This window comes from Trachinotus anak, unplaced genomic scaffold, assembly GCF_046630095.1.
Source record: "Trachinotus anak isolate AG129_WGS33_773 ecotype Australia unplaced genomic scaffold, CSIRO_AGI_Tana_v1 ptg000018l, whole genome shotgun sequence".
NCBI classification, from domain to species: Eukaryota; Metazoa; Chordata; class Actinopteri; order Carangiformes; family Carangidae; genus Trachinotus; species Trachinotus anak.
In genome coordinates, this window is record NW_027273869.1 from 14,590,923 (window position 1) to 14,613,636 (window position 22,714).

General features: G+C 43.4%; 3 protein-coding genes across 6 annotated transcripts in view; 1 reads left to right on the forward strand and 2 right to left on the reverse strand.

Annotated features, from left to right (window-relative positions):
• The window catches only part of bltp3b (bridge-like lipid transfer protein family member 3B), a 32,496-nt gene extending 21,383 nt beyond the window's left edge, over window positions 1–11,113 (reverse strand). The window contains exons 1-2 of one of the 3 annotated variants that reach the window (XM_071501886.1): window positions 10,721–11,113; window positions 463–625 (exon numbers count right to left, since the gene is read on the reverse strand). In XM_071501886.1, coding sequence (XP_071357987.1) covers window positions 463–625; window positions 10,721–10,764 — 207 coding nt within the window. In that variant the 5' untranslated portion in view covers window positions 10,765–11,113. The remainder of the gene's footprint in view (window positions 1–462; window positions 626–10,720) is intronic. The other 2 variants (XM_071501884.1, XM_071501885.1) reach the window with 2 other exon arrangements.
• A 1,760-nt stretch (window positions 11,114–12,873) lies between these two features.
• Window positions 12,874–16,436, forward strand: ckap4 (cytoskeleton associated protein 4). Its single transcript, XM_071502328.1, has 2 exons — window positions 12,874–13,359; window positions 14,789–16,436. Exons 1-2 carry the CDS (start codon window positions 13,039–13,041, stop codon window positions 16,019–16,021), a joined length of 1,554 nt encoding a protein of 517 aa, XP_071358429.1. The 5' UTR covers window positions 12,874–13,038; the 3' UTR covers window positions 16,022–16,436.
• A 1,606-nt stretch (window positions 16,437–18,042) lies between these two features.
• ikbip (IKBKB interacting protein) lies at window positions 18,043–22,437 on the reverse strand. Of its 2 annotated transcripts, XM_071502331.1 has the most exons (4): window positions 22,108–22,437; window positions 21,890–22,007; window positions 19,085–19,306; window positions 18,043–18,754 (listed from the first exon to the last, which is right to left on the reverse strand). In XM_071502331.1, the coding sequence occupies exons 1-4, from the start codon at window positions 22,317–22,319 to the stop codon at window positions 18,188–18,190; spliced, it is 1,119 nt and encodes a 372-aa protein (XP_071358432.1). In that variant the 5' UTR covers window positions 22,320–22,437; the 3' UTR covers window positions 18,043–18,187. The 2 variants fall into 2 exon arrangements, with proteins under 2 accessions (XP_071358432.1, XP_071358431.1); XM_071502330.1 differs by lacking the exons at window positions 18,043–18,754; window positions 19,085–19,306 and adding an exon at window positions 19,964–21,014.
• Window positions 22,438–22,714: the final 277 nt, after the last annotated feature.

Consider the following 22,714-nt stretch of genomic DNA (forward strand, 5'->3'; position numbering starts at 1 on the left):
TATAATATACATTAGTTACAGCCAAAAGTTAATTCATTAATGAATATGTGATATCTTATATGTTTAATCTGTGCAAAAACCTAAGCGTAAAAACCACTATTTGCTGTTTTACAAAGGGTTGGTGCTGCACTGTTTCTTGGCTCCGAGCAGTTGAAAGGAGGAGCTGCTTTACCGGGTCAAAAAATCGTCCGACACAAAGCGCCCCACAAAATCATGTGATGTTTTTGTGCTGCAGTTATTGTACGGATTAAACAAACAAGATACAACTTGCTCTAACTAGCCATTTCCCCCTGTTTCAAGGTGTTATGCTAAGATAACCTCTCCAGCTGAAGGCTGAAGGCTTAATATTTACAATAAAAACAAGAGAGTTGTATCAGTCTTCTCATTTAAGTCTCCACAAGTGCTTTTCCCAGTTATTCCTTCAAAATGCTCAAATTCAATACAAGACTGTGTCCCCCTCACCCGGATGGCAGCCTTGTTGCACTCCACGCGGTTGATGGCCAGCCATGTGGGCAGGTCCAGCAGGCTCTGAAGAACCTCCTCATCCAGCTCCAGGTTGGTGAGCTGGCCCTCCCCCTTCAGCGTGCTGAGGTTGATCTTGTCCGGCGACAGGTTCTTAGCAAACCTACGAGACACGGATGAGAAGTGCAGCTTTGAGCCTGGGAATATTTATAGAAACGGATTCTTGGCAAAGCAACAGGCTGGCCAAACAAACTCCAACTGTTTGGCTTTTGGTGTATTGGATGAGGAGAGAGAGACGCCTTTCCAGTGAAACTCAAACATCACATTTTTAAATGCTTAATTTTAAAAATAGTCATTTTCTACCAAGTCAAAGCCATTAATTCCTGAGTGAATTACATTTAAGAACAAAACCCACTTCTTTTTAATAGTACACTCAGAAATAAGGCCATAATTTAGGGTTACACATTGCTGCTGAAGTCATATTACAGGTCAATCAACTGGAAAGAAATAATAAATTAAACAGAAACCAGGCTTTGTTAACTGTACCTGTTTGCTTTGTTTCCAGAGTTGTTGCTTAATCTGATAATGGCGTGGAAGAGAGAGGATCAAGGTACAGAGTGTTTGAGTTTTAATAATGAAAACACCTCCTGGGCTGCAATGTAGAGGATTCAAAGGCAGGAAGAAAGAGTGCAGCAGGAGGTGAGGTAAAGGCTTTGGTCTGACACTATATTATACGTTGACACTCAGGATAACAGGTATTAAAGTGAAACTCACCTTTAATTAAATGTATAAGCCTATATTGATATTTATAATCTCAGTATCTTGATGAAACATATGTGGATATGCTGTGTATATAATGAAGTGATTCTGTGTGTTTAGTCTATTTGCTTTTTAGCTCAAGTAAAGAGATTTGAACACATAATCTCAGTGTCCATGACCAAAGTGTTTTCTGCACCCATGCACAGTTTGATTATTGGGTAATAGTTAGCAGGGTGGCCAGATACTAAATGGTTTATTGACCTGTGCATATCCACAGAGCAGCCTGATGGAATCTCTGGAAACACGGACAGTATTGATCCCACATTCTCTACCTGTCAAGAGCCACACGGCCTCAACTATGTGACGTATAGAGGTCAAGAACACTGTGCGCATTTGTGTTTGAACTCCAGCAACTCAGCCAGTGTGTTTAGTGATTTGGTTTTTCATCCAACGATGCAGCAAACTAATCATATCAGACGGCGTAAGCACCAAAGTAACACCAGATCTGATTTGGTTGTTTATCTAAAATGGTGGCAGTGTTAACAAGACACACACACACACACACACACACACAGAACAGGTAGGCTTAATCTTGTTACCTAGCTAATCTCCCACACTTACACTTACAGTATGTGCCTGAATAGATCCAGATCTCAGTTTCACAACTAACACACATCACTGATAGCGTGACCTGAATATGGAGGCTGTAACATCTAGATGACAGAATGGAGCTTTTTTTTTTACTGCCCTACTAACTCTGATGTAGACTGTGATGAATGGTTGTAACTGTGCTCATGACAGAACAATAGCGCTGGCTATCATTTGAAATCCATCAACATCAGTGGCAGTACAATACCTGATTTTCAACTCTGATACTATAACAATGCTTTTTTTTTTTTAATAGTATTTTCAGTTGCACTACAATCAACCTCACTCAGAAATAAAATATTATTTCCAACATGAAATGATGACTGCGATAGGAATTTTCCATCAGTGCGACCAAAAGGCTTCACGCAGATTAATGTCCAATTATTGGACATTAACAGTCCAATAATGTACAGTAAACATTTCAGAGCGAGTGTTATAAAGACAGTGTGTGTAGTTTTCATTCTGAGCTGAGGATGAATCCACTTTGTGTGGTATTTGAATCTAAGGACAGAGATCGCCGTCTCTCTGATGGTAACATCAGTAAAGATAGACCTTGAGTATCAAACTAATATCGAACCAGGATTTGAATCTTCTGCTGACATAAACCTCTGTAAACTGATGTGCTCGGATGCATGTTGGTGTCGACTATATAAGGGAGCATGTCAGACAGCTTCTTGGCAGGAAACGGAGAGAAAGAAAACCTGTCAGCGAGCAGGTTAGGTTGACAGAGTAAGTAACCACAGTGCCTAAATCAGAGTGATCTCTGTTTCTGGGACAGGAAACTCCGAGGTTCCCTTCATTTTTACTAAACCTTCCTTCTGATCAAGGAATAAGTAAGAGACTAAGAATCTGAGAAATCATTCGAAGCCATCTTTAAGTACTTGACAGGTTGATACTTGGTGCGATTTTCACATTTTGGCTGGCACTAAAAAGCGCTGAAGTTCACTACAAGGCCCTGAAAGCAAAATAACACAAAAACCTTACAGTAAAAACAGGATTCAGTGAAAACACAGCACTCGCAACGCAGAAAGTGCAGACAACATCACTGTAACACTTGATATCTGACACACGTTTGATTTAGGGATGCAGGGATGATCTCTTCTGATACCGATACCGATAACTGAACTCAGAGTATCTACGGGTACAGCAAATCCGACAGCATTGTTCTCACTTCCCAAATTTAAAATCTGTAACAGCACTGTGTGGAATTTACTTTCTTATGTAAGGTACCATGAGACCAGGGATTGCTGTGGCTCAAAAGGGCGTCTGCAGCACACTGACACTGAATTATGTACGCAAATGATAGTGAAAACACTGAATTTACACTGACACTAACTAAGAAACTGACATTTATGTGGCTATATAAAAGTCTGATCGGCCAAATAAGGTGATGTATTGGCGCCAGAGCCACTTGGATTGGTCCTTGGCACCAAGAAGAGCATTTGCATTATCATCTATGCAAAAGCGGTGATGTATGATTATAGAGCCACCCAGTAACTGGAGAAGACCATCCAGTCTGAGTCCTCGCTGACGGATGGACATCATCAAGGTGCTCAGAGTCCGTTTCTGCAGTGTGAAAGAAGCTTCGTCCACTGAGCAAAGCTTTGTGATTCAGCTGCCTACAGTTTAAATTATTCAGTCTGTCAAATTCCTGCTTCTTTCCACTCAACACCTTCTCTTGGCAGTGTTAGATTCTCCTCTAATTCAACATCCCTGTAAATTATTCAGCTGTGGCAGCGGCGCACACACACACAGACTCAGCACAGCGGAACGAGGAACAAGACGCAAAACACACACTCTCACTGATAAAACACAAATAATATTATGTGCACATGTGGTCTCATGGGCACACACTCAGAGGCAGTTAGCTTGTCTCAGAGTTGGATGTTGTTGCTGAAGTGTCTCAGCCTTGTGACCAGTGAAATATTCATCCCCGCTGCTGATCAAGTATCAGCCAGCCGGCCAGCTAACTTCACTCGCTCTCTCGCTCCTTATCTGGCTTCTCGGCATCCCCTGGGCCACCTCTCGCTTCCTCTCCTCTTCTCCCAGCATCATAAATAAACCAATACTGCAATCAAATAATTTCTTGATCAAGCGTCTAATATCAAGGATACTAATGCTAAATAAGTTACACAGATGGAGATCCGACTCATTACTGAGAACAACAGCCAGAGGGTATTAAGTTCACACACTGTCATCTTTCCCTTTCATCTCTCCTCCCCAGACTTGAGCTATTATTCCAGTCAGTTCAGCCTAGGCCGAGCTCACCGGACCAAATCCAGGCCCATAAAGAGATTAGGAATAGCTACTGGCTGGAGAGGGGTCTGCCTGCCTGTCAAACACAAAATTAACCACTCAACAGAAAAATCCATGCCTCCATTCCTCTCTGTAAAAGTTGGTTTTAACTTGTCATCTTTACAAAGGGAGAAATTATAAAGGGAGATGGATTACTGTAAATTAAACCTGATAAAATAAATAACAGCACTGGTTTGTGTTGCTCAAGCCTGATTTTTCTTAAATACTTATCCAATACATAGACTTTGTGTGCACTTTGGCCAAAATCAACATAAAAATGTCTGCCACAGTGGGCTGATCTTGCAGCTTTTTCTTTTACCACAATACAATAAGAGCAGACTTCAGTCCGCCACACTTCACGCTGGTGCCTGTAAATGGAAAGTTCGACTCTCCCAGCTTTTTCATGCTCTCTCACAGCACATTCGTGGCGCAGCCTGATGACATCAGTGCCAGAAAGAGAGGAGCCTGAGGGAAGATGGCCAAAGTGACTCAGACAGACCAGCTTGTTTTAGCAACCGAGCCTCTGGTAACGTAAAGAGAAAGAGACAGATGAGAAGAAAAAGAAAAAATAAAAAGAGACAGAAAGAAAAGGAAGAATCTTCGGGGACTCTCATAGAAATTAGGAATGTGGTTTTCCAGGGGGGAAAAAAAAGTGGGATCTGGGATGTTACCACATTCTTTCCTGCCAGTGCTCATTTGACCGAGCAGCAGACTTGGCTCAACAACAGAAATGGAGAATGTGACATTTAAAATGGGCCTTTAAATCCTTCACTCGCCCATTCAGTATCAACAGCAGACTGTAATGAGTCTGACAACTGCTTCCAATAAAGTCAGTACTCCTGAATGGACATGAAGGCACTTTATTCAGCCAGAGACCCGCAGGCGAAACCAATAGAAAGCTCACAGGATCCCAGCAGCAACTGAGACACACTAAGACAATCATTAAAGTGTTCAGAAAAGGGGTAAAAACCTCAGATCATTTGTTAAACATGATGACTGTCACTTCATTTTAATATCTTCTAATATTTTATACGAAGCAAGTTCATCAAATGTAATATCGAAAACTGCTGACCTCAAAACATATTTCTAATGGCTGGTCAGAGATGATATGTTATCTATCCACAGTAGCACTGCGGTGTTTGGAGGCTGCCTGCCTGCAGTGTGGGTGTGCTGGCAAGTCAAATGGAAACCTGAAAACAACCTCACTTAAAAATAACACGTGCCCACATTCATGAGGCTTTTCTTAATTATCCGTTGGTGTTGTCTACTACCTTTTAATATTCACATGAAATTATTCCATCTGGAGGAATCGGCCTGTCATTAAACAGCCTGCTCTGATAACCCGAGCTGGATTTAAGAGGGGTAACATTAACCATTAACAATATTTGAGAGACACAAGTGACATTGTGTTGCACATGAGTGACTCTGCTTACCTGTTTTGTGTTTTAATGTAGTGTATAACACAGTACAGGTGTGTTTGTGGGTACATCTTCCTCTGTTCATTGTTAGATGTCTATGAAGCTATCAACATCAGATTTTGAAGTTGTGATAAAAACCAATAGTAAAAAAAACTGGACTGTGTGGAGATGAAATCCTATGAGTTGCTTAATAGACTGACAGAAAATGAATTTGCAACAAGCTTGGTCAACTGTTTAAGAAATTCCAAAACTTCACTGGTTCCAGCTTCTTTGTTTTGTGTGTCTTGGTCTTTTATTACAGTAAACTGAATATTTTTGGCTTTTAGATTGTTGGTTGGAGCTGATCTGAAGACATTGCCCTGGATTTGGGAGAAACATGAGGGGCATTTTTCACTATTGTTACATTCTATAGGCCACAGATTCATCAAGACGAGTAATCAACAATGAATATGATCTTTACTTCCAGCTCCAGTACAACATTATATACTTACGCTGGAATGTTATCTTCTAATTTAATATATTTCTGGCAATGGGGACAGCAGTTACTACACTAAGAAAAGGCACAAACATGTCTGGCATCTTCATGTAGCCTCAGATATTGCAGCTCTCTGCAAAGTGCTTGTTGTGAAAATATAAGTTGAGATGAAGACAATAATACATGGTGCAGCCAAAACAGAACATTTATTAAAAAGTCTGCATCACATCAATGTTATCATCAAGAGGGATCACTTGACTTACTTTCTAGCCTACATACACAAACTCCTACAAAAACACCTCCACACATGTCAACAGGGACAACAGTTCAAAAACACAGAGGCAACCTGTCACAGTGAAGTGAGTTTGTACTGACAGCGAAGGTCCCAGGAGCCCTGGAATATCTATGACCCTGTTGAGACGGTGAAAAGGTTAGCGTGAAGGAGAAGAGGATCCAAGACCAATCCCAGTTACACTGCAGCAGAGGATGCTAAGGCCCGGAGGGACCCTGTCCAAATGTTGCTCACATACACACACACACTAAACATTTAGTGCGTGCACATGCGCACGCACACACACACACACACACACACACAAAGTATTTCACAGCTACACACCGATGAGACACCCACAGCAAGGCACTCAGTCATGACTCATGGTGTAATTGCCTTCCCACCAGCAGCGAGCAGTAACACTGGGAATAGTGGAGTTCATCACTATAGTGCATCATCATGCAGCCACTGCAGGATGGAAAGACTCAGGCTCACGATGACACACACAACGGTAGAACTGAGCCCGTCTCTCACACCGCAATGGGCTCTAAATGTCTGCTGATGAAAAGAAGAGGCTTGTTATTCTTGCACACACTGAATGGTGCGTTCATAATACTGGGTTACAGTCCCTTATGCTCAGTCTTAGCTGACGCACAGATAGAAATGGTTCCCTAAACTAACCAGCCTCCTCTTCACTGCCTGAAAATTTAAGGGATAAAATTCTTGTGGGATCAGTTGGCGGTCCGACCATTTCCAATAACCAATGCGTCATCACATGAAATGCTTAAAGCAACACTGTCAGGATGAAAACTGAAAACTGAACTGGAATCCTACACATCAACTATTAAAGCCTGAAAAGGAGAGAAGTTCACAGGACTACGCCTGACTGGAGCCATCGTGTCGACTCTCCTTTATCGTCCTGACTTAACCCCAAAACGGCCCTCACATACCAGCCTCACTATGACCCTAATCTTCCAGGCCATGAACTCTTTCCATTAGAAGGTGAAGTGATAATCTTTCTGTGTAGGTTTGTCTATTAACAGCTTGGCCCAATGTACTGTTCAAACTTTCTACATTCCCCTGTGACACAGGAGGCGAATTATGCTGCCTACAATAAGCTGTGGTCCTGTGACATGAATAAGCTGCAATTTTCTCTGGAATCATGACGCTAGGAAAGGCAAGGCAAGGCAGGGCAAGGAAAGGCAAGGCAAGGCAAGGCAAGATTTTGATTTGGCTTTTAGAAAGGGCTGGTGTGTCCAGGGTAACTAATTCACTGCTTGGTCCATAAGGTGCCAGAAAATAGAGAAAACCGTCCATGACATTTTCCAAGTCCAAGCTGACATATGGACAATTCATCGAAAAACCCAAAGATATTTAGTTTAACATAACAGAAGACTAAGAAATCCAGCAAATATTCACATTATACAGACAGAGACTGTGTTTTTTTAACTTCTTGCCTAAAAGCATAACTGTTAAACCATTTAACAATTGTCAATTATTTTTTGTTGATCGTTTTATCTCTAAATATGAGGTAGATCACAAAAAGCAAACTGGATAATGGCCTTTAGAAATAGCATTTGAAGAAGTGATGCATCTATGGAGTTTTTTTTACATATTAATGCATGTTAACATAAGTAAATCAAAAGTGGGGATAACATACTCTTGAGAGGATGCCAACAAAGGCTGTGGGGACAGATAGAAACAAGAGTGGAAAGGCTGCACGAAGGAGGGAAGAGAGAAAGGGAAGGGTCATTCACACTAAGTATAAGTCTCATTCTTCTAGAACACCTGTGTTTAAGCTCCTGTGTCAGAATATCTGCCAGCTCCACGTCCCTGCTCTGAAGCTGAGTCTGAGCTTTCACTTTCCTGTAGGCACGAGAAAATCTCTGCTGTGGGAGAACAAAGTAAAGAGAATGTGACCGAGCTTGTCTAACTGTGTTCAGCTCTTTCTCCATCCATCTGTATTTGTGTGTGGCAGTGTGGTGTAATAGGATATTGTGCGATCTGGCTCTGGGCCAGGGTCTTGTCAATAATCTTAACCTGTGTGTAATGCAGACACACACACACACACACACACACACACACACACACACACACCTTGCCATCAACCCTCCCCTAAGGGCTGCCTGACTTCAATCTTCAGTTTAGACACTTCATCAACACAATCATCAACACAGAACATCTGCATGCCAGCAACTCAGCCATGACACTTAATATTCACAAACTCATCCATGCACATGAAAAGCCACACACACACACACACACACACACACACACACACACACACACACACAAGGCTTCTACCAGCTCACTTTGTACAAAAAGGGCCTCTCAACTAGTTTAATATGTCATGTATGCCTCAGTGCGCTTGTCTTGGCTGGAGGAGGAACAGCCATTGCAGACTTCTGAGTCAATGAACTGTGACGATGTGGTGCCGCCTCTCAGAGACAAGCTCGTCCTGGTCACAGACAGTATCAGACAGACATGTGTCCTCTGCAGCAGTAAAGCACGGGGGCTGAGCTGACATGTTGACACCCACAACATAACCTGTAGCTGTGTAAGCACACCTACAGAGTGTATGAATAAGCTAGCTAAAAGTACAAACTATTCCTGGCAGATTCTGATGAAGCAGCATGATGCTGCAACTGAGCAGACAGAATCTAGCCAAAATCTCTCAAACATACACAATAATCACAGTCTCCTGTAGCTTGTGCTCATTCAGTGGAGTATATAAGGTGACGCTGCTGCTGACACCGGCACTTTTACCGTGACATCACTGCACTAAACGGAGCAGGATTGGACGATTGTCAGATGGGTCAGCTTCCACTCCAGACCAAACAGGCCAGAACAAAGCAGATCAGATGGCAAGCCCAAAGACAGATGACATCACTACTCCTCCAGTCATTTCCTGTCAGTGTTGATGCTAATGCTACTGAGGCCGTGCACAGTCATGTGCAGAAAACACTTATGCATTGCCTCGACACACACAACCTAGAGTGCGAGGACAATGAAGGACATGCCACCCATAGGCTGTGTGTTGCTGGCAATGCAAATCTTGGCTGTGGCATTGTGTGAGAGTATAAAGGACAAAGCAATCGCAAACACCATTAAGGTATTGACCAGTGTGTGACAAATTAGTCGCAATTCAGTCACCGCAAAGGCTCCTCTCACCAAGCACAATCACATTTGTGTTCCTTCCCTTCAAGAAGACAAAATAGTCCACCTGCATACTGATCAGCTTTTCAAAGACCGAGTCATCTTTGACCTGCAATTTAAACAAGACAGCTGACATTTCATATATCACGTGTAAGCTCTGTTCACCTTTGATTTCAATACCCCGCCACTATAATTATGATTCAATACACCCTACATTTGGACACAGTTCAAAGTATAAATATGCTCTGTAATAGGTTATTAGCAATTTAATATGTGGGTGGAAAACAGTGCTGCATGTTCCACGCTCTCCCCCTGGAATAAAAACAAGGAAATGGTCCACTGAAAGTCCCTTGAGGGACAGTGGAAAAGAATAAATAATGCATGTAAAGCAGATAGAGCTGGATGCTGCATATAACAGAAGGACATAAAACAAATAATGAAACCTAACACAGCAAGTGGCAGTGCCATTAAACAGATCCTGATCCAATACTACCCTCAATTATCTATGGGTCCAGAAAAGGGCGCTTAACAGTGACATAAACTATGTGTTGAATTAAAATATCAGTATCGTAGATTTCCTTGTCTAAAAGATTATGTGTTGTGTGCTCAGGGTTCATGTGCACTATGCATGATCTGTAATGAGAGGCCGAGACCAGATATAGCAGGGTTTAAACCTGTGTAAACAAACCTGCACCCCGCTGAAAAGCACTTGCGCAAGACAGTGCAAACCCTTCTCTTATTACCCAACTTATCGTGTCATCTTTGCCAAATTAAGGTCTAACTAACGCACTATTACATGATTTATACTGCAAAGAGTGTGTTCATCGGCTACCGGTGGCTGGGGGATATTTTGCCTATGGGGCATAGCTGAGATTGTTGTTTTAAACAATCTGACTCAACCATTTGACTGGTCCAACCTGCCAAGGCAAGTGTCAAGGGCTTAACCGTTTACTGACGCTAGCTAACCCCGCAGCTAGCAGGTTAGCGGGGTAGCCACGTCTTAGGTCGGTGAGGGTTACATCCACTGAAAAAGCAACTGACAGTCTGACAGACAACAGGGGTGCGGGCCAACTAACTACACCTCGGGAGAGAACGTTTTCACCAACGCCCAGCATAAAAAAATACATTTGTTTTTCTCTTGTAAAGGTTAAAGTAACATTTTTTTGATAGCTAGCTAGCTAGCTAGTCGTCTCTCCGCTCCCTGTCCGTTAACGTTAACCGCCGCTCAGCACTGACCTAGACAGATGCTTCAGGATCTGCTTCTTGATGAGCCCGGCCATGGCTGCGAAAATCCGATATCCGAGCCGCCGCCGCCGGGTGTCTGAGCCGTCAGGCTAGCTGGCTAGCCTAACCGCTAGCTGTTCCCACTCGAGGTATAAACACTCAGCTCAGATTGTGATCCCCGTGTCTGTCTTCATTATAACGGCGCTCCCGCGTCATTCCCCGGGAGATGAATGAGGCAATGGGGGGCGGAAAGACGGCATTTCAGACGTCCGAGTGACAGCCGGGTTCGGGGACAAAGCATATCCCGTTAGGCCACCTCATGCAGATACACTGGTAAAACGTTCCGGAGCTCCGCAACCTCATACACCGAACACCTGGACGGCGCGTCGGAGGAACAGCGTCTGTTGTCACGGCGTCCGGGAGGGGCATCATGCTGCGTTCACTGTCTGCTGGGAACATCCTGCACTTCGACTTTATGTTCATAGATACTGGAACCATTTGAATACTAGTGTACCTGGAAAACCATGGTTATTACCCAGAGGAGATTTAGTTTCAAATAAGTATAAGTTCAGGGATTGTTTGATATAAGTTATTACCTATTTTGTATCTTTAGTCAGACTTTTGGTGTGATCGTAACAAACTCGCTTGATTTTACATTTTAAATAGAAAAATACAAACTCAACTCAAAGCAAACTTGCAGTATTTGGTATTTAAATGTCCGCCAATAAAATGTATGTCGTTAATTTTATTCCATATAAACTCCAATTATATTATATTATATTATATTATATTATATTATATTATATTATATTATATTATATTATATTATATTATATTATATTATATTATATTATATGCACTACCCTGAGCAAACACAGGCTGACACTGTATGGTTACTGCAGTGTGGTTTTGGTTTCAGGCGATCATCTGTGTTGTTCGTGTGTGATCTCACCATAAAACACTCTTTCAGTGACATCTAGTGTTTGAAGTGATGCATTGGTCGTTTCCCCGTTTATCTCCCCTTTTCTAACCAGTACACCAGTGACCTGATGTTTCTGTCACAGAATGCAAAGTAAGAACTTTTATATGCAGAAATATTTTCTTTTTCTGAGCCGTGGACAAAGCTTTAGCTTTATTTGGTCTAAACATAGTGACAAAAAAGGGCCTACAGAGATGTTAGGAAATGTCAAAACAATACAACTGGTAATGATGCATAAAGAATGACAGGGCCACTATTGCTGAGAACCATAATGTAAAATTCATAGGAATATTATTGTTATAGTTGTAAAGTAAAGTACTCACTTGTTAGTCAAGAAAAGCTCACTCTCTTGCACAGAAATTTAGGGTCATAAAGTATGACTCATCTACCCTGAAGAAATGCAGTTATTGACACAACACGGACTTTGGACTCTTCACTTCTTTGTCTGTGGACATAAAAGCTGTGATTTTAGTTGATGTGTCTGATGCATCTCTCTGTGGAGAGAGCTGTACAAAGTTGTGCTCACAGGACGCAACAGCAGCCTGCGGTGGAGGCTGCAGCTGCCACGTAGGCTGCGAGAGGAGGAGCGACACGCAGGGAAGAAAGAAGGAGCCCCTCCCTGCAGCGCTCCGCCGCTCGATCAAGCGCTTGCACAAAGTTTGCATCAGTCTGCTGCAGTTTAGTTGTATTTACGAACGGGTGCCACAGTAATAACAAATGTATGTTAAAAGTTTTTTATGTCAACAACACGCAGATTGTTACACTTTCCATTTGGTACAACGTTTTACAATAAGATGTTTTATCTTTTTCCTTCACTAGATCTTTGTGGCATTTTCTAGCTTCAAATGACTTAAAAACTGAGATTCATTTAATTTTTATTTTGATGTGAACCTATGAAAAACTTTCTGAAGTTGCCTGATAAACCACTTTTGGGTGAACAATCACTGCCACTGTACCACAGAGATTATTCTGCAGAAATGTATCTTTGGATCTCTTATAAATTGATTACAGCTGATTTAGTTTGTGGTTTAAAAAAAAAAAAAAAAAAAAAAAAAAAAATTGAACATAATCAGCAAAATGTGAGCGCAGTAGAAATCATTCACGGTTTCCTGGTGTTTTCTGTCATCAAACTGGACCTACAGAGAGCTTGGAGTTGAACATGGGACAGCCCCCATCCGCATACCTCAACGCAAAACTGCCCCGGGAAAAGACACGACGCGCTCACTGATACGCTGCTGGTCCCGTTAGTGGGCCTGGACTGGAAACACTCTCCATCCACGACTGCAAAACCAGCCACACTCCCATCACACACACACACGCACACACGCGTCTGGGCCATCTCCTGCCGACAATGACAGCGAAAAACCGACAGAAGGGCAGCTCCGGCGAGAAGAGCGCCGCATCCAGCCAAGACGACGCGTCGAGGAAAAGCCAGAAGGTCACAACCACCAACGGAGCGAGTGGCTCCGGGGCCCAGGGGCCACGGTCGCGGAGCTGCCTTGGGCTTGTTGTGAGCGCGGTGTTTTACGTTGCGATCGTGGGCGCTGCAGGGTTCGCTGCTTTTCATCTGCAGCAAGTGGTGGAAGAAATCCGGCAGACCAACGCCAGGCATGAGCAGAGCGCACAGCGGAGCGCACAGCTGGCCGGGGAACTGGAGAGAGTCGCTCAACAGGTTGGTGGACAATCAGGAGAGAGACGCATCAATGGGCTGCTGACATCAAACTCACTTTTAATTCCCCTCAACTTTTCTTCCAGGACTCTCTAATGTAATACAAACAGATGGGAAGCGCATTGAAACTGTTTTTTTGTTGTTAGACACTATTTTATATGAGATTACATAACTGTCCGTATACTTGTACTTCATGTACAGCTGGGGGTTGGGTGCGTACACAGCAGGTAAACTACAGTGATGGAGATGGTTGACTGCTTTAGCAACGCCTGTTTTCACGGTGCAAACGTCCAAAAAGTACAATTTAAAGTTGAAAATATATCATTTCTACAATTTTTTGCTTGAATGTTTGATATCAGCTGTCATTTATTGTTAAGATACAAGTGGCAGGTAAGGATTAGTTGACACTGTCAATCACTGAAGTTTCAAGCAGGCTAAAGGGACACCCTCTGTTTGTTAAGTGAGTGAGTTGGCACTTTAATGTAATCACTAATCTCATTCTCAGGAAATAAAAAGGTTTGTAAATATATTTCCTTGTTCTGTGTCTGCTGTCTCCCTCCTGCTGCATTCAGGTCCTCAGTCCTGTGATAACCCTCCTGCACGTCTCAGTAGACCGTGTATCATTAATCTAAATAACTTCCAGGATGTACAGCAGCATTGCAGCATTTTCGTTTCCACTTATCTGATGACTCAACTCAACTCCCATGCAAATGTATAGGTCTAGGTTCCTTGTGTTAATTTACTTGGGCGGGAGCTCGCCTCTGAAATAGTTCTTACATTACTCAACCTGAATTGCATTGTGAACATTAACCACAGCCAATCAAAAATGACATTATCTATTTCCTGCACCGCCTTATCCTTGCCTGTGAGAATTTATAACCATGAAATATTACGTGCTACATTTAGTAATCAGGGAGATTCATTTAAATTAAACTAAAATCAACCACAACAGTACAGTAGTAGTCTTTTTAAATACGGAAAAAGCAGGCTGACTGTTTCCGAGCTCAGAATTGAACCTGACTGCTCTTCTACCTGTCGTGCCCTTTTTACACCTAAACTTGTATTGAATGTAATATTTAAAAAATTCAAAGGCAAATAACAAAACTGAGACGAGCAGGAGAACCTTTATTTTAGACCTTTGGAACGGTAGCTTAACGAAATAATCTTAACTTCAGCTCCAGTTCCTAACTTTTTCAGGAGCTTTTAACTGCATAGCGTGGTCTTCATCAGCAAATGGATGGATCTCAGTACACTGAGCCTGCTCCATCACGGCTGGGGAGCCCAGGAAAAGGCGAATAAGTGGCAGTTCGGTTGCACTATTGTTATGAGCTGTAAAACTGTAATAATATGATTATGAAATAAAATGAGCTGGGTAATATTAGTAGATGAGACTAGACGCTGATGCTGTATGTTGTCCTGCCTTGATGCACAGGTGGCGTCTCTGAAGAGCGTTGTGGACGGGCTGGAGTCATCACTGGGCATCGCACGGTCGGAGCTGGATGGAGCCATCGGCCAGATGAAGAGGGGCGAAGTGGAGACCAAGAGGGTGGATGAGGCTCTCCAGAACCTCCAGAACGACCTACTCAGGGACCTCTCAGAGGGCATCAGCGAGGTGAAGGAGGCTCGCGAGAAGGAGTTCTCCTCTCTGGAGAAGACTGTGGAGGAACGCCTGGCTGAGGTGAGTCAGTCCATCGCAGCCAGCATGGCAGAGTTCGCCGAAGCTCAGGGCGAGACGCAGACCCAGCTGGCCGATCTCAAAGCCCGTCTGGGCGACATGGAAGACCCCGCGCTCATCAAACAGGAGCTCTCTGCCATTGTTGATACTGTAGCTGAAATCAAAAATGCCAAACAGGAGGCTGACACTTCCACTAATTCACTCAGCAAGCAGATAGGCGCAGTGAGGGAAGAGCTCCAGACACGCAACCAGGAGGTGGTGTCACTGTCTCAGGAGGTGGAGACAGTGAGGTCAGTGATGCAGGAGACTGTCGGGAGTCTGAGGCAGGCTCTGTCTGATGCAGAGACCGGAGTTAAGGCTCTGAAGGACAAAACACTGACAGTGGAGAGCAGTGTGGAGCAGGTTGCGGATGCTGTGCGTAATGTGGAGAGGCAGGTGGATGCAGCAGCTGCTCAGGCCCAGAAAAGGTCAGATGATCTCGAAGCTCGGGTTAAAGCATCAGAGGAGAGTGGAGATTTACTGTCTGCGTCAATGTCAGACATAACCTCCAAGGTGGAATCACTGTTTGCAAAGTACGACACCCATGAAAGCACTGTGGCTGCCCAGGGGCAGGCTGTGGAGAAAGCCAAAACTGGCTTGCAGCAGGAGCTGGACGCACTGAGAAGCAGCCTGGAAGAGCTCCAGTCCAACATAGCCGCTCAGGCTGGTGCCCAGACCCAGCTAGATTCGAAGGACTCCGGTCTGGATCAGCAGGTGGAGGACCTGGAGAAGAGGCTCGCTGCTCTGGAGGACAGCAGCAGCAGCAGCAGGAGCGGCAGCAGCGTGATGCCCGAGCAGCTGGAGAGCTTACGGAGCATGGTGGCTGGATTAGAAGACAAAGCGGCCAAGCTAGAAGGCCACGATCAGGCTATAGCTGCCCTTCAGAGAGCACTGCAGGAGACCACACAGACACTCGAAGGCTTATCCAAAGCGCCCGGACCCGGAAAATAGGGACCCTCAGCTCACAGTGTGTATCAGGATACCAAAACATCCAACAGCAGGGACAATAATGAATCCAAACGGGTGTCCAGAACCCACTTTTCCTAATTTTATGAAGAATTATTAGTTAAAACTTGATGATGTTCAAAATTAGATTAGGCCAGGATAGAGGGGCAGAGCTGGACTGCTGATCTGTGAATTCAAATCCACACCCATTCTGCACTGTAGTTTTATTTTCTAGTGTTTTTCATTGTTTTGTTAGACTTTAAATTTTCCATGCAAAGGCTGTCTTTTGAACCTCCGAATGCAATAAGAAGCTCTTGTTGAGCACACCTTTGTTTACTCACTACATGTTGTTGTTTGTTTTGTTATTTTTGTTTTGTTTTGTTTTGTTTTTTACAAGAATAAAACCTCTTGTCGACCCAAAGCTGTGAGGTATTATTTCTTGGTCTGAACTTATTGGTAAAACTTTGATTTGTAGCTTTGGGTTTAGCCGCCCTTCCTGGTGCATCATGGGTGATATGTTGATTCTGTGGGTGGGAATGAACGTTTACACTCACTGATAGGTGTGACATAATTTTAGTTTAGCTTTTAATTCACATTGAAGGCCTGAACAGGAATCTCAACTACATTTCCATGAAAGCAAATCTGAATTTACTGATGAAGCTCGGTCCATTCAGCAGCAGCACATTATTTCTAATCTGTGGTGAGACAGATCACACATGTGGAGTCAAGCAGGTGATCCTCCGCCTCGTAATGACTGGATGTCACACGCTCAGCTCTTTCATCTGCAAACTGCAGTGACACTAACAGATCATTTTCTCTGCGGGTGTTTAGTTTTGACCCTCTTCCAGGTGTTCTCTGCAGAAATGTGCTGCACCTCGTGCAACGCCCAAAGCTGCAGTTCTGTGGCCACTTCAAAGTGATCTGTTTTGCTCGAGGGTATTTGGAAGCTAATAAACTCTTACAGCAATGTAGAATTACTCATAGTACATAGCTCAGGTTACAAACTGGAATTATGAGTGCTGTAACACCTTAATGGTGAAGGTGAGGATCTTTTGAAGTATTATGTGTTTAAAAGGTAAAAAGTACCCAAACCTTGATATTTGAGAAAACCAGGATGTTACAACAAAATCTTGTGGAGTTTGATGTTAGCAGAGACTAAAATCACTGTGTGGCGGCTTGAAGATGTTTCACCATTCATCAGTCGACTGATACTAAATATCTGGAGACCTGGATGACTGAGATTTTTCATAGACAATTCACAATCCATGGTTTTGCAATAAGGCTTCTAATAGCTAATATTTTGTGTAGGGACAATTTCCCCTTCTTCCGAAGTCCATGGAGAAGAGAAACAGTCTTATGACAGTCTTATATGAGAAGATTAATACTACTGTTATGTGTGTATGCTGAATATATGGCTGAAGCCACCATCCAGTTAGCTTAGCATAAAGCGTAAAGACTATTTCTTGCCCAGGACCAGTAACTGTAGCTGTAGTCCAGTAACAGCCGTAGCCATTTCCCACTTTTTAAAGTCTGCTAGCTTTAGCTTCATCTTTACTGTACAAACATGAATGTGGTTATTTATAACTTTAGGCAGGAAAACTAATGAGTACATTTGCCAACATGCCAAACTATTCCCTTCAGTCATTAGTTTGTTCCCATACCGAATTCTGAACCTTTAAACATGACTGCAGTGATGCCAAAATATTAAATTTGTCTACATTTCCTCCTCATTTACGGAGCCTCTGAATCACAATTTTACTACACAATTCAATGAAAAACTCAAACAAAGCCCAAGAAAAATAGATTATGGTAAATGTGGTAAAATGTGGTATTAGGATCAGTTCACACTGGCACAGTGACGGTGAAACCAGTGACCGGAGACAACATGAGCTCACTCAGCAAACATGCAACAACTGTCAGACATGTTGACAGACTCGCTGCCGGATTGTTTACATTCATACTTCTTCATGGGTTTGGATTTCCTGTTTACCAATTTATGCTTGAAGGCTGTTCAGATTGTGTCAGAGTTGAGTAAAGACAGTTTCATATTTATTACAGTAAACCTCTAAACAGTAGTATGACAGATGACCAAATGTAATACTCAGCGAGAGCCCAAAAAAAAAAAAGCAACCAGTCAGCCTCCACTTGTGTGAGGCTGTGAGAATGTGGTGCTCATGCTGGCCGGTGCATCTCTCCAATATCAGATATATCAGCTATTTCACTAACCTGTTTGGTTGTAACACTTAAATCTCCCTCCACTGCAGTGAGATTAGTTAATGTCTGTCTAAGCTCAGCAATCTCCTGCTCTCTTTTGGTGAGATCCTCTGCAAGTCTTCCTATCCGCAGAGTCAGATCTGACAGCTGAGGCTCAAACGCCCCAAAGTCCCTCTTAATAGCAGCCACCTTCGGTTTAAGGTCACTGGCAAAGGTCACTGTTCGTATCAGGCGAGCCCTGCCGCTCTCTAAGTCCCTCAATCTCTCAGAGATCTGCTTGTCAGCAGCGGTGAGTTCAGGGATGCGTCTGCGGAGCTGCTCTATGGCCTGCGTGTTGCGTTCGGACGCAGCCCGGAGATTTGAGACCCGGTCGATGCTGCCGGCCAGGAGATCCCCGATGCGTTTGACCATGCTGCGCTCCACCTGGGCTGTCTTGTCCTCCAGCTCTCCGACCTGAGTGAGCAGAGACTGGAGCTCAGACTGCAGGCCGTCCATCCTGCGCACATCTGTCCTCACTGACGCCACCTGGAGGGAGGATACAGGAAAACAGAGGCTGCATCAAGCAAAAAGTTCTATTTCTGAAAATCCATCTCTGTATCAAACTGTGTTTATCCCTGCTAAATGAATCCCCCCACATTTAATATATTAGTGCTGATTAAATCCTGATGTTCGGTGGGGAGATTGACAATCTGTAGCTGCAACCCATTTTTTGTGCCCGTTTTGTTCCCACATCTGGAATCACAGATGGCACTGGCACAAAAGAACTGCACTGACTGTTTTCTCAGTGACTCCTCTCTCTTTTTTTAACATGAACATTTACAAAATTTCCATTTCAACAACAAGAACCTGACGTACCTTGTTGGCAAAGTCCTTCGTGATGGCTGAGGTGCGTTCTTCAATCTGTCCCACGGCGTCTCTCAGTGAACTCAGGCTGCTCTGCAGCTGAGCTCGTTTCTCAGTCAGCCCAGACGCCCACTCCTTCAGCTGACCGACGTCCTGCTCCAAACCCTCCAGCTGAGGCTGCAGAGCCCCACGCTGACCCCCGAGACCCTCCAGCATCAGCCGGACGCTCTCACACTGAAACAGGACATACAGCACATGGAGTGACAAGTGTAGGAGAAAGTTATTTCAAACAATTATACATTATCATTTCCTCATTTTATGTAAAACACAGTTCAGAGAAGTTGGAGCTGCACTACTCAAAAGTGTTAAATATGAGAATCAAACAAATGAGCACAAATAAGACACACAAAAAATGGGATTTTATTAAATCAGCCAAACGATGAAAAGATTTCCACACTTTCAAAAGGTGAAACGTAATCACACAGAAACATAACGGTTGATATAAATATGAAGATTTATTATTTATCTACAAAATCTATTTCTGTACCAAATCTAAGCTAAAACTTATAGTTATGCAGTTCAAGGTTGCAACTACTGCTTTTCCTCAAACAGTCAAAGAGTTCAAGCCCTAAAAATATTCAGTTTACTATGGAATAAGACAAAGAACATTCTAGTTTAAAAGCAGGAACTAGAGAATATTTGGTATTCGTGTATGGAAAAAGTTTTCATTGATTATCATAGATTATTTTTCTATTAATCAACTGATTGTTTCACCTCCAATAGTCACATGTATCAGTGCAAATGGCTGGTTGAAGGAAAACGGGGCATGTTTTATGCAAGTGTGGAAACTTGAACTCCACATGAACCAAGCCACTAAAATATATTCTTGATTGTACCTGTGTATAACAGTGAGTCCATGACAGTCACAATAATTTGAGATGCACATATACACTAAACATCAATACTGATCTTTAACAGCTTTTTACAACAAATAGGATCACGCCTTTTCCCTCGCTAAATGAGAACAATGACATCATTCAGTGAGGTCATTATGAAGAGGTTGATTTGTTTCATCCTGTTCATCTTTTTCCCATGGCTCATCCTCTTCGTCATTCCATCCTTCTTCCTCTTCCTCAGTGTTTAAGTCATTTTGGCTGTCAGCCGTATGCTCCCTTAGCACCATGGTGAGTTCACGGACCGCCTCTTTAACCACGGACAACTCATTCTTCATCTTCAGGATGCTGTTTTGAGCGTGCAGGGTGTCCAGCTCCTGTCTGATCTCGAGGATTTCATTCAGCGCTTTCAGCATGCTGTCCTCAGTCCCAAACACCTGCAAGGTCACCTCCTCCAGCCTCTTCTCCGCCCCGCTCAGATCACCCCCCAGCCTCAGGATGGAGCGCACCGCCTCCTCCACCTGCGGCAGGTGCCCCTCACACTCCTGTGCCCGGGGAATGTGCTCCTGGAGCTGAGAGCTGAGTTCAGCCTCCCTCTTGCTCAGGCTGCTGATCTGCTCCTCCAGCTTGTGGATCTGCCTGGTGTTCCAGTCCAGCTGATCCTGCGCTCGTTTGGCGTCCTCCTCCTCTGTGCGCTCCAGAGCTCGGGCGTTCCTCTTTGTGCTGTCCTCAAGCTCCTCCAACTTCTCCGCCAGCGACCGGGCTCTCCGCTCTGCCTCGTTCACCCGTTCGGTGGCTCCGGCGTGGGCTTCCCGTGACTCAGCCTTGAGGGCCGCCAGGTCAGAGGTGACGGCCGCCAGACGCTCCTGCCACGTCTCCGTCACATTGAGGAAACGAGCGTTGACCGTCTGCAGGTCACGGGAGGCAGAGTTCTCATCAGCCTGCATCGCCATGACAGCAGCATGGAGGGTGGAGATGTCCTGCTGGAGTCTTGTTGCCAAGGAGACAGTGGAGAGCGCCTCCTGTAGGTCATCCTCAGAGGCCGCAAGCTGCAGCCGCAACACAAAACAGGAGGGCTGTTTCTGTGGGAGCTCTACGGTCCTCAGTATTTACACATAATACACACAGCAGAAAACAAAACTCATGCTTATAGACAGGGGCTGTGAAAAATGTGAATAAAGACTTAAGGATGCAAGTAAAAACAACTTGTGCTCAGCTGCAAGTAGTTTTTCTTACATTTTCAACAAAATTTAGGCATGCAGAGAATTTGTATATAAAACACATATAATGTTAGGCACTGTCAACCTTTTAGGCTCGCAACCCCTTCCAATAAATGTCTACCTGCACTGTAAGAGATGTTTTTCCCAAACCACATTATTCCATTTGATTACCTTTAGATAAAAGTATCCAGAATTTCACAAGAAATGAAAATATATGCAAACGTCAACTAAAGAAACTAATTTGGTTTAGCAGAAAATGCAGCATCTATAGTTTACCTTCAGTCTACTTGTAATTCTAACTTAACAGTCAAAAATGAAAACAAAGTGAATACGCTTATGTTGTCACACAAACTTAAAAGGATCATTTCACCCAAATTACACAAAGAAGGTGGTATTTAGCAGATAGTTTGAGTTTTATTTGTACACAAAAACATTTTAAAATTTAAAAGCAGCATGTTTCCAGGAAGTGTGTCCCATTATGCGGAATAATCCAGAGTTTAATCAAAGGTTTACTGGGACTATTTCTTCACTAGAAAGCTGAATTTATGTTTTAATACTGTGGGCACCACAAATTACAATTCATTCATCTCCATTGCATTGAGGTGGAGGCGGAAATCTGAGCACGCATTTGTAATTTGGATGAATTGACCCTTTAGGCTTCCGTCCCTCAGAGCTCCAGCTCCAGTGTCTTAAATCAAACGTACCTTTTTAGACACTTTGAGCACTTCTTCCTCCATGTCGAACAGACTTGAAGTTTTCCCGTGTAGAGATTTGTACTTTTCTTCAATTTCAGAAAACCTCTCATTCTGTTGCAGCACCACCCTGAAGCCAACAACAACAACAACAACAAAAAAAACGCTTTAACAGAGACATGCACACTAGAAAATACTGTTTCTAAGATTAACACCAAACTGTTACTTACCAACTCATAGCTCCGCAAACTGCAAGCGACAATACGCACATTATGCTTCTCATGTCCGGACTCGAAGACGTTTTATTTGCTCCTGTGTTGTTTCCAGACTCCGTCTTAACTTTCCGCTCCTCATCTCTTCGGTCTGCAGCCGAAGTTTCGGACACTTCATCACTTTGTTTTAGTGACTGAGTCTTTTTCCTCTGTTTCACTTCAGTAGGCATTTTACACCGTTAATGCAGGAAACTAAAGTGAAAAAACTAATTAACGCCTGTGTTTAAACGCCATTAAAAGCCCCACAGCTTTACCGTGCTCCCTGGAAAAACGAAGCCTTCACATGCTGTTGGAAAGCGCATACACACGCAGACTAACTGAAAAGGTACGTTAGAAAAAGCACAACGTATATAGCTATTTGATGGACGTTTTATGTTTCGTTTCCAGCGACAAAATGGATTTAAGCAGAAATACAATTTTCAATCATATTCATCAATTTAATCGTTCAATTGAGCTTCAGTCATGATATTTCCGACCGCTCGGGAAGCAGCATGAACGCCTCAGCCAGCCACGTAAGCGAGTGCCAGCGTTTGCTTTTACACAGTCTGTGGTCTGTCCTGAATTA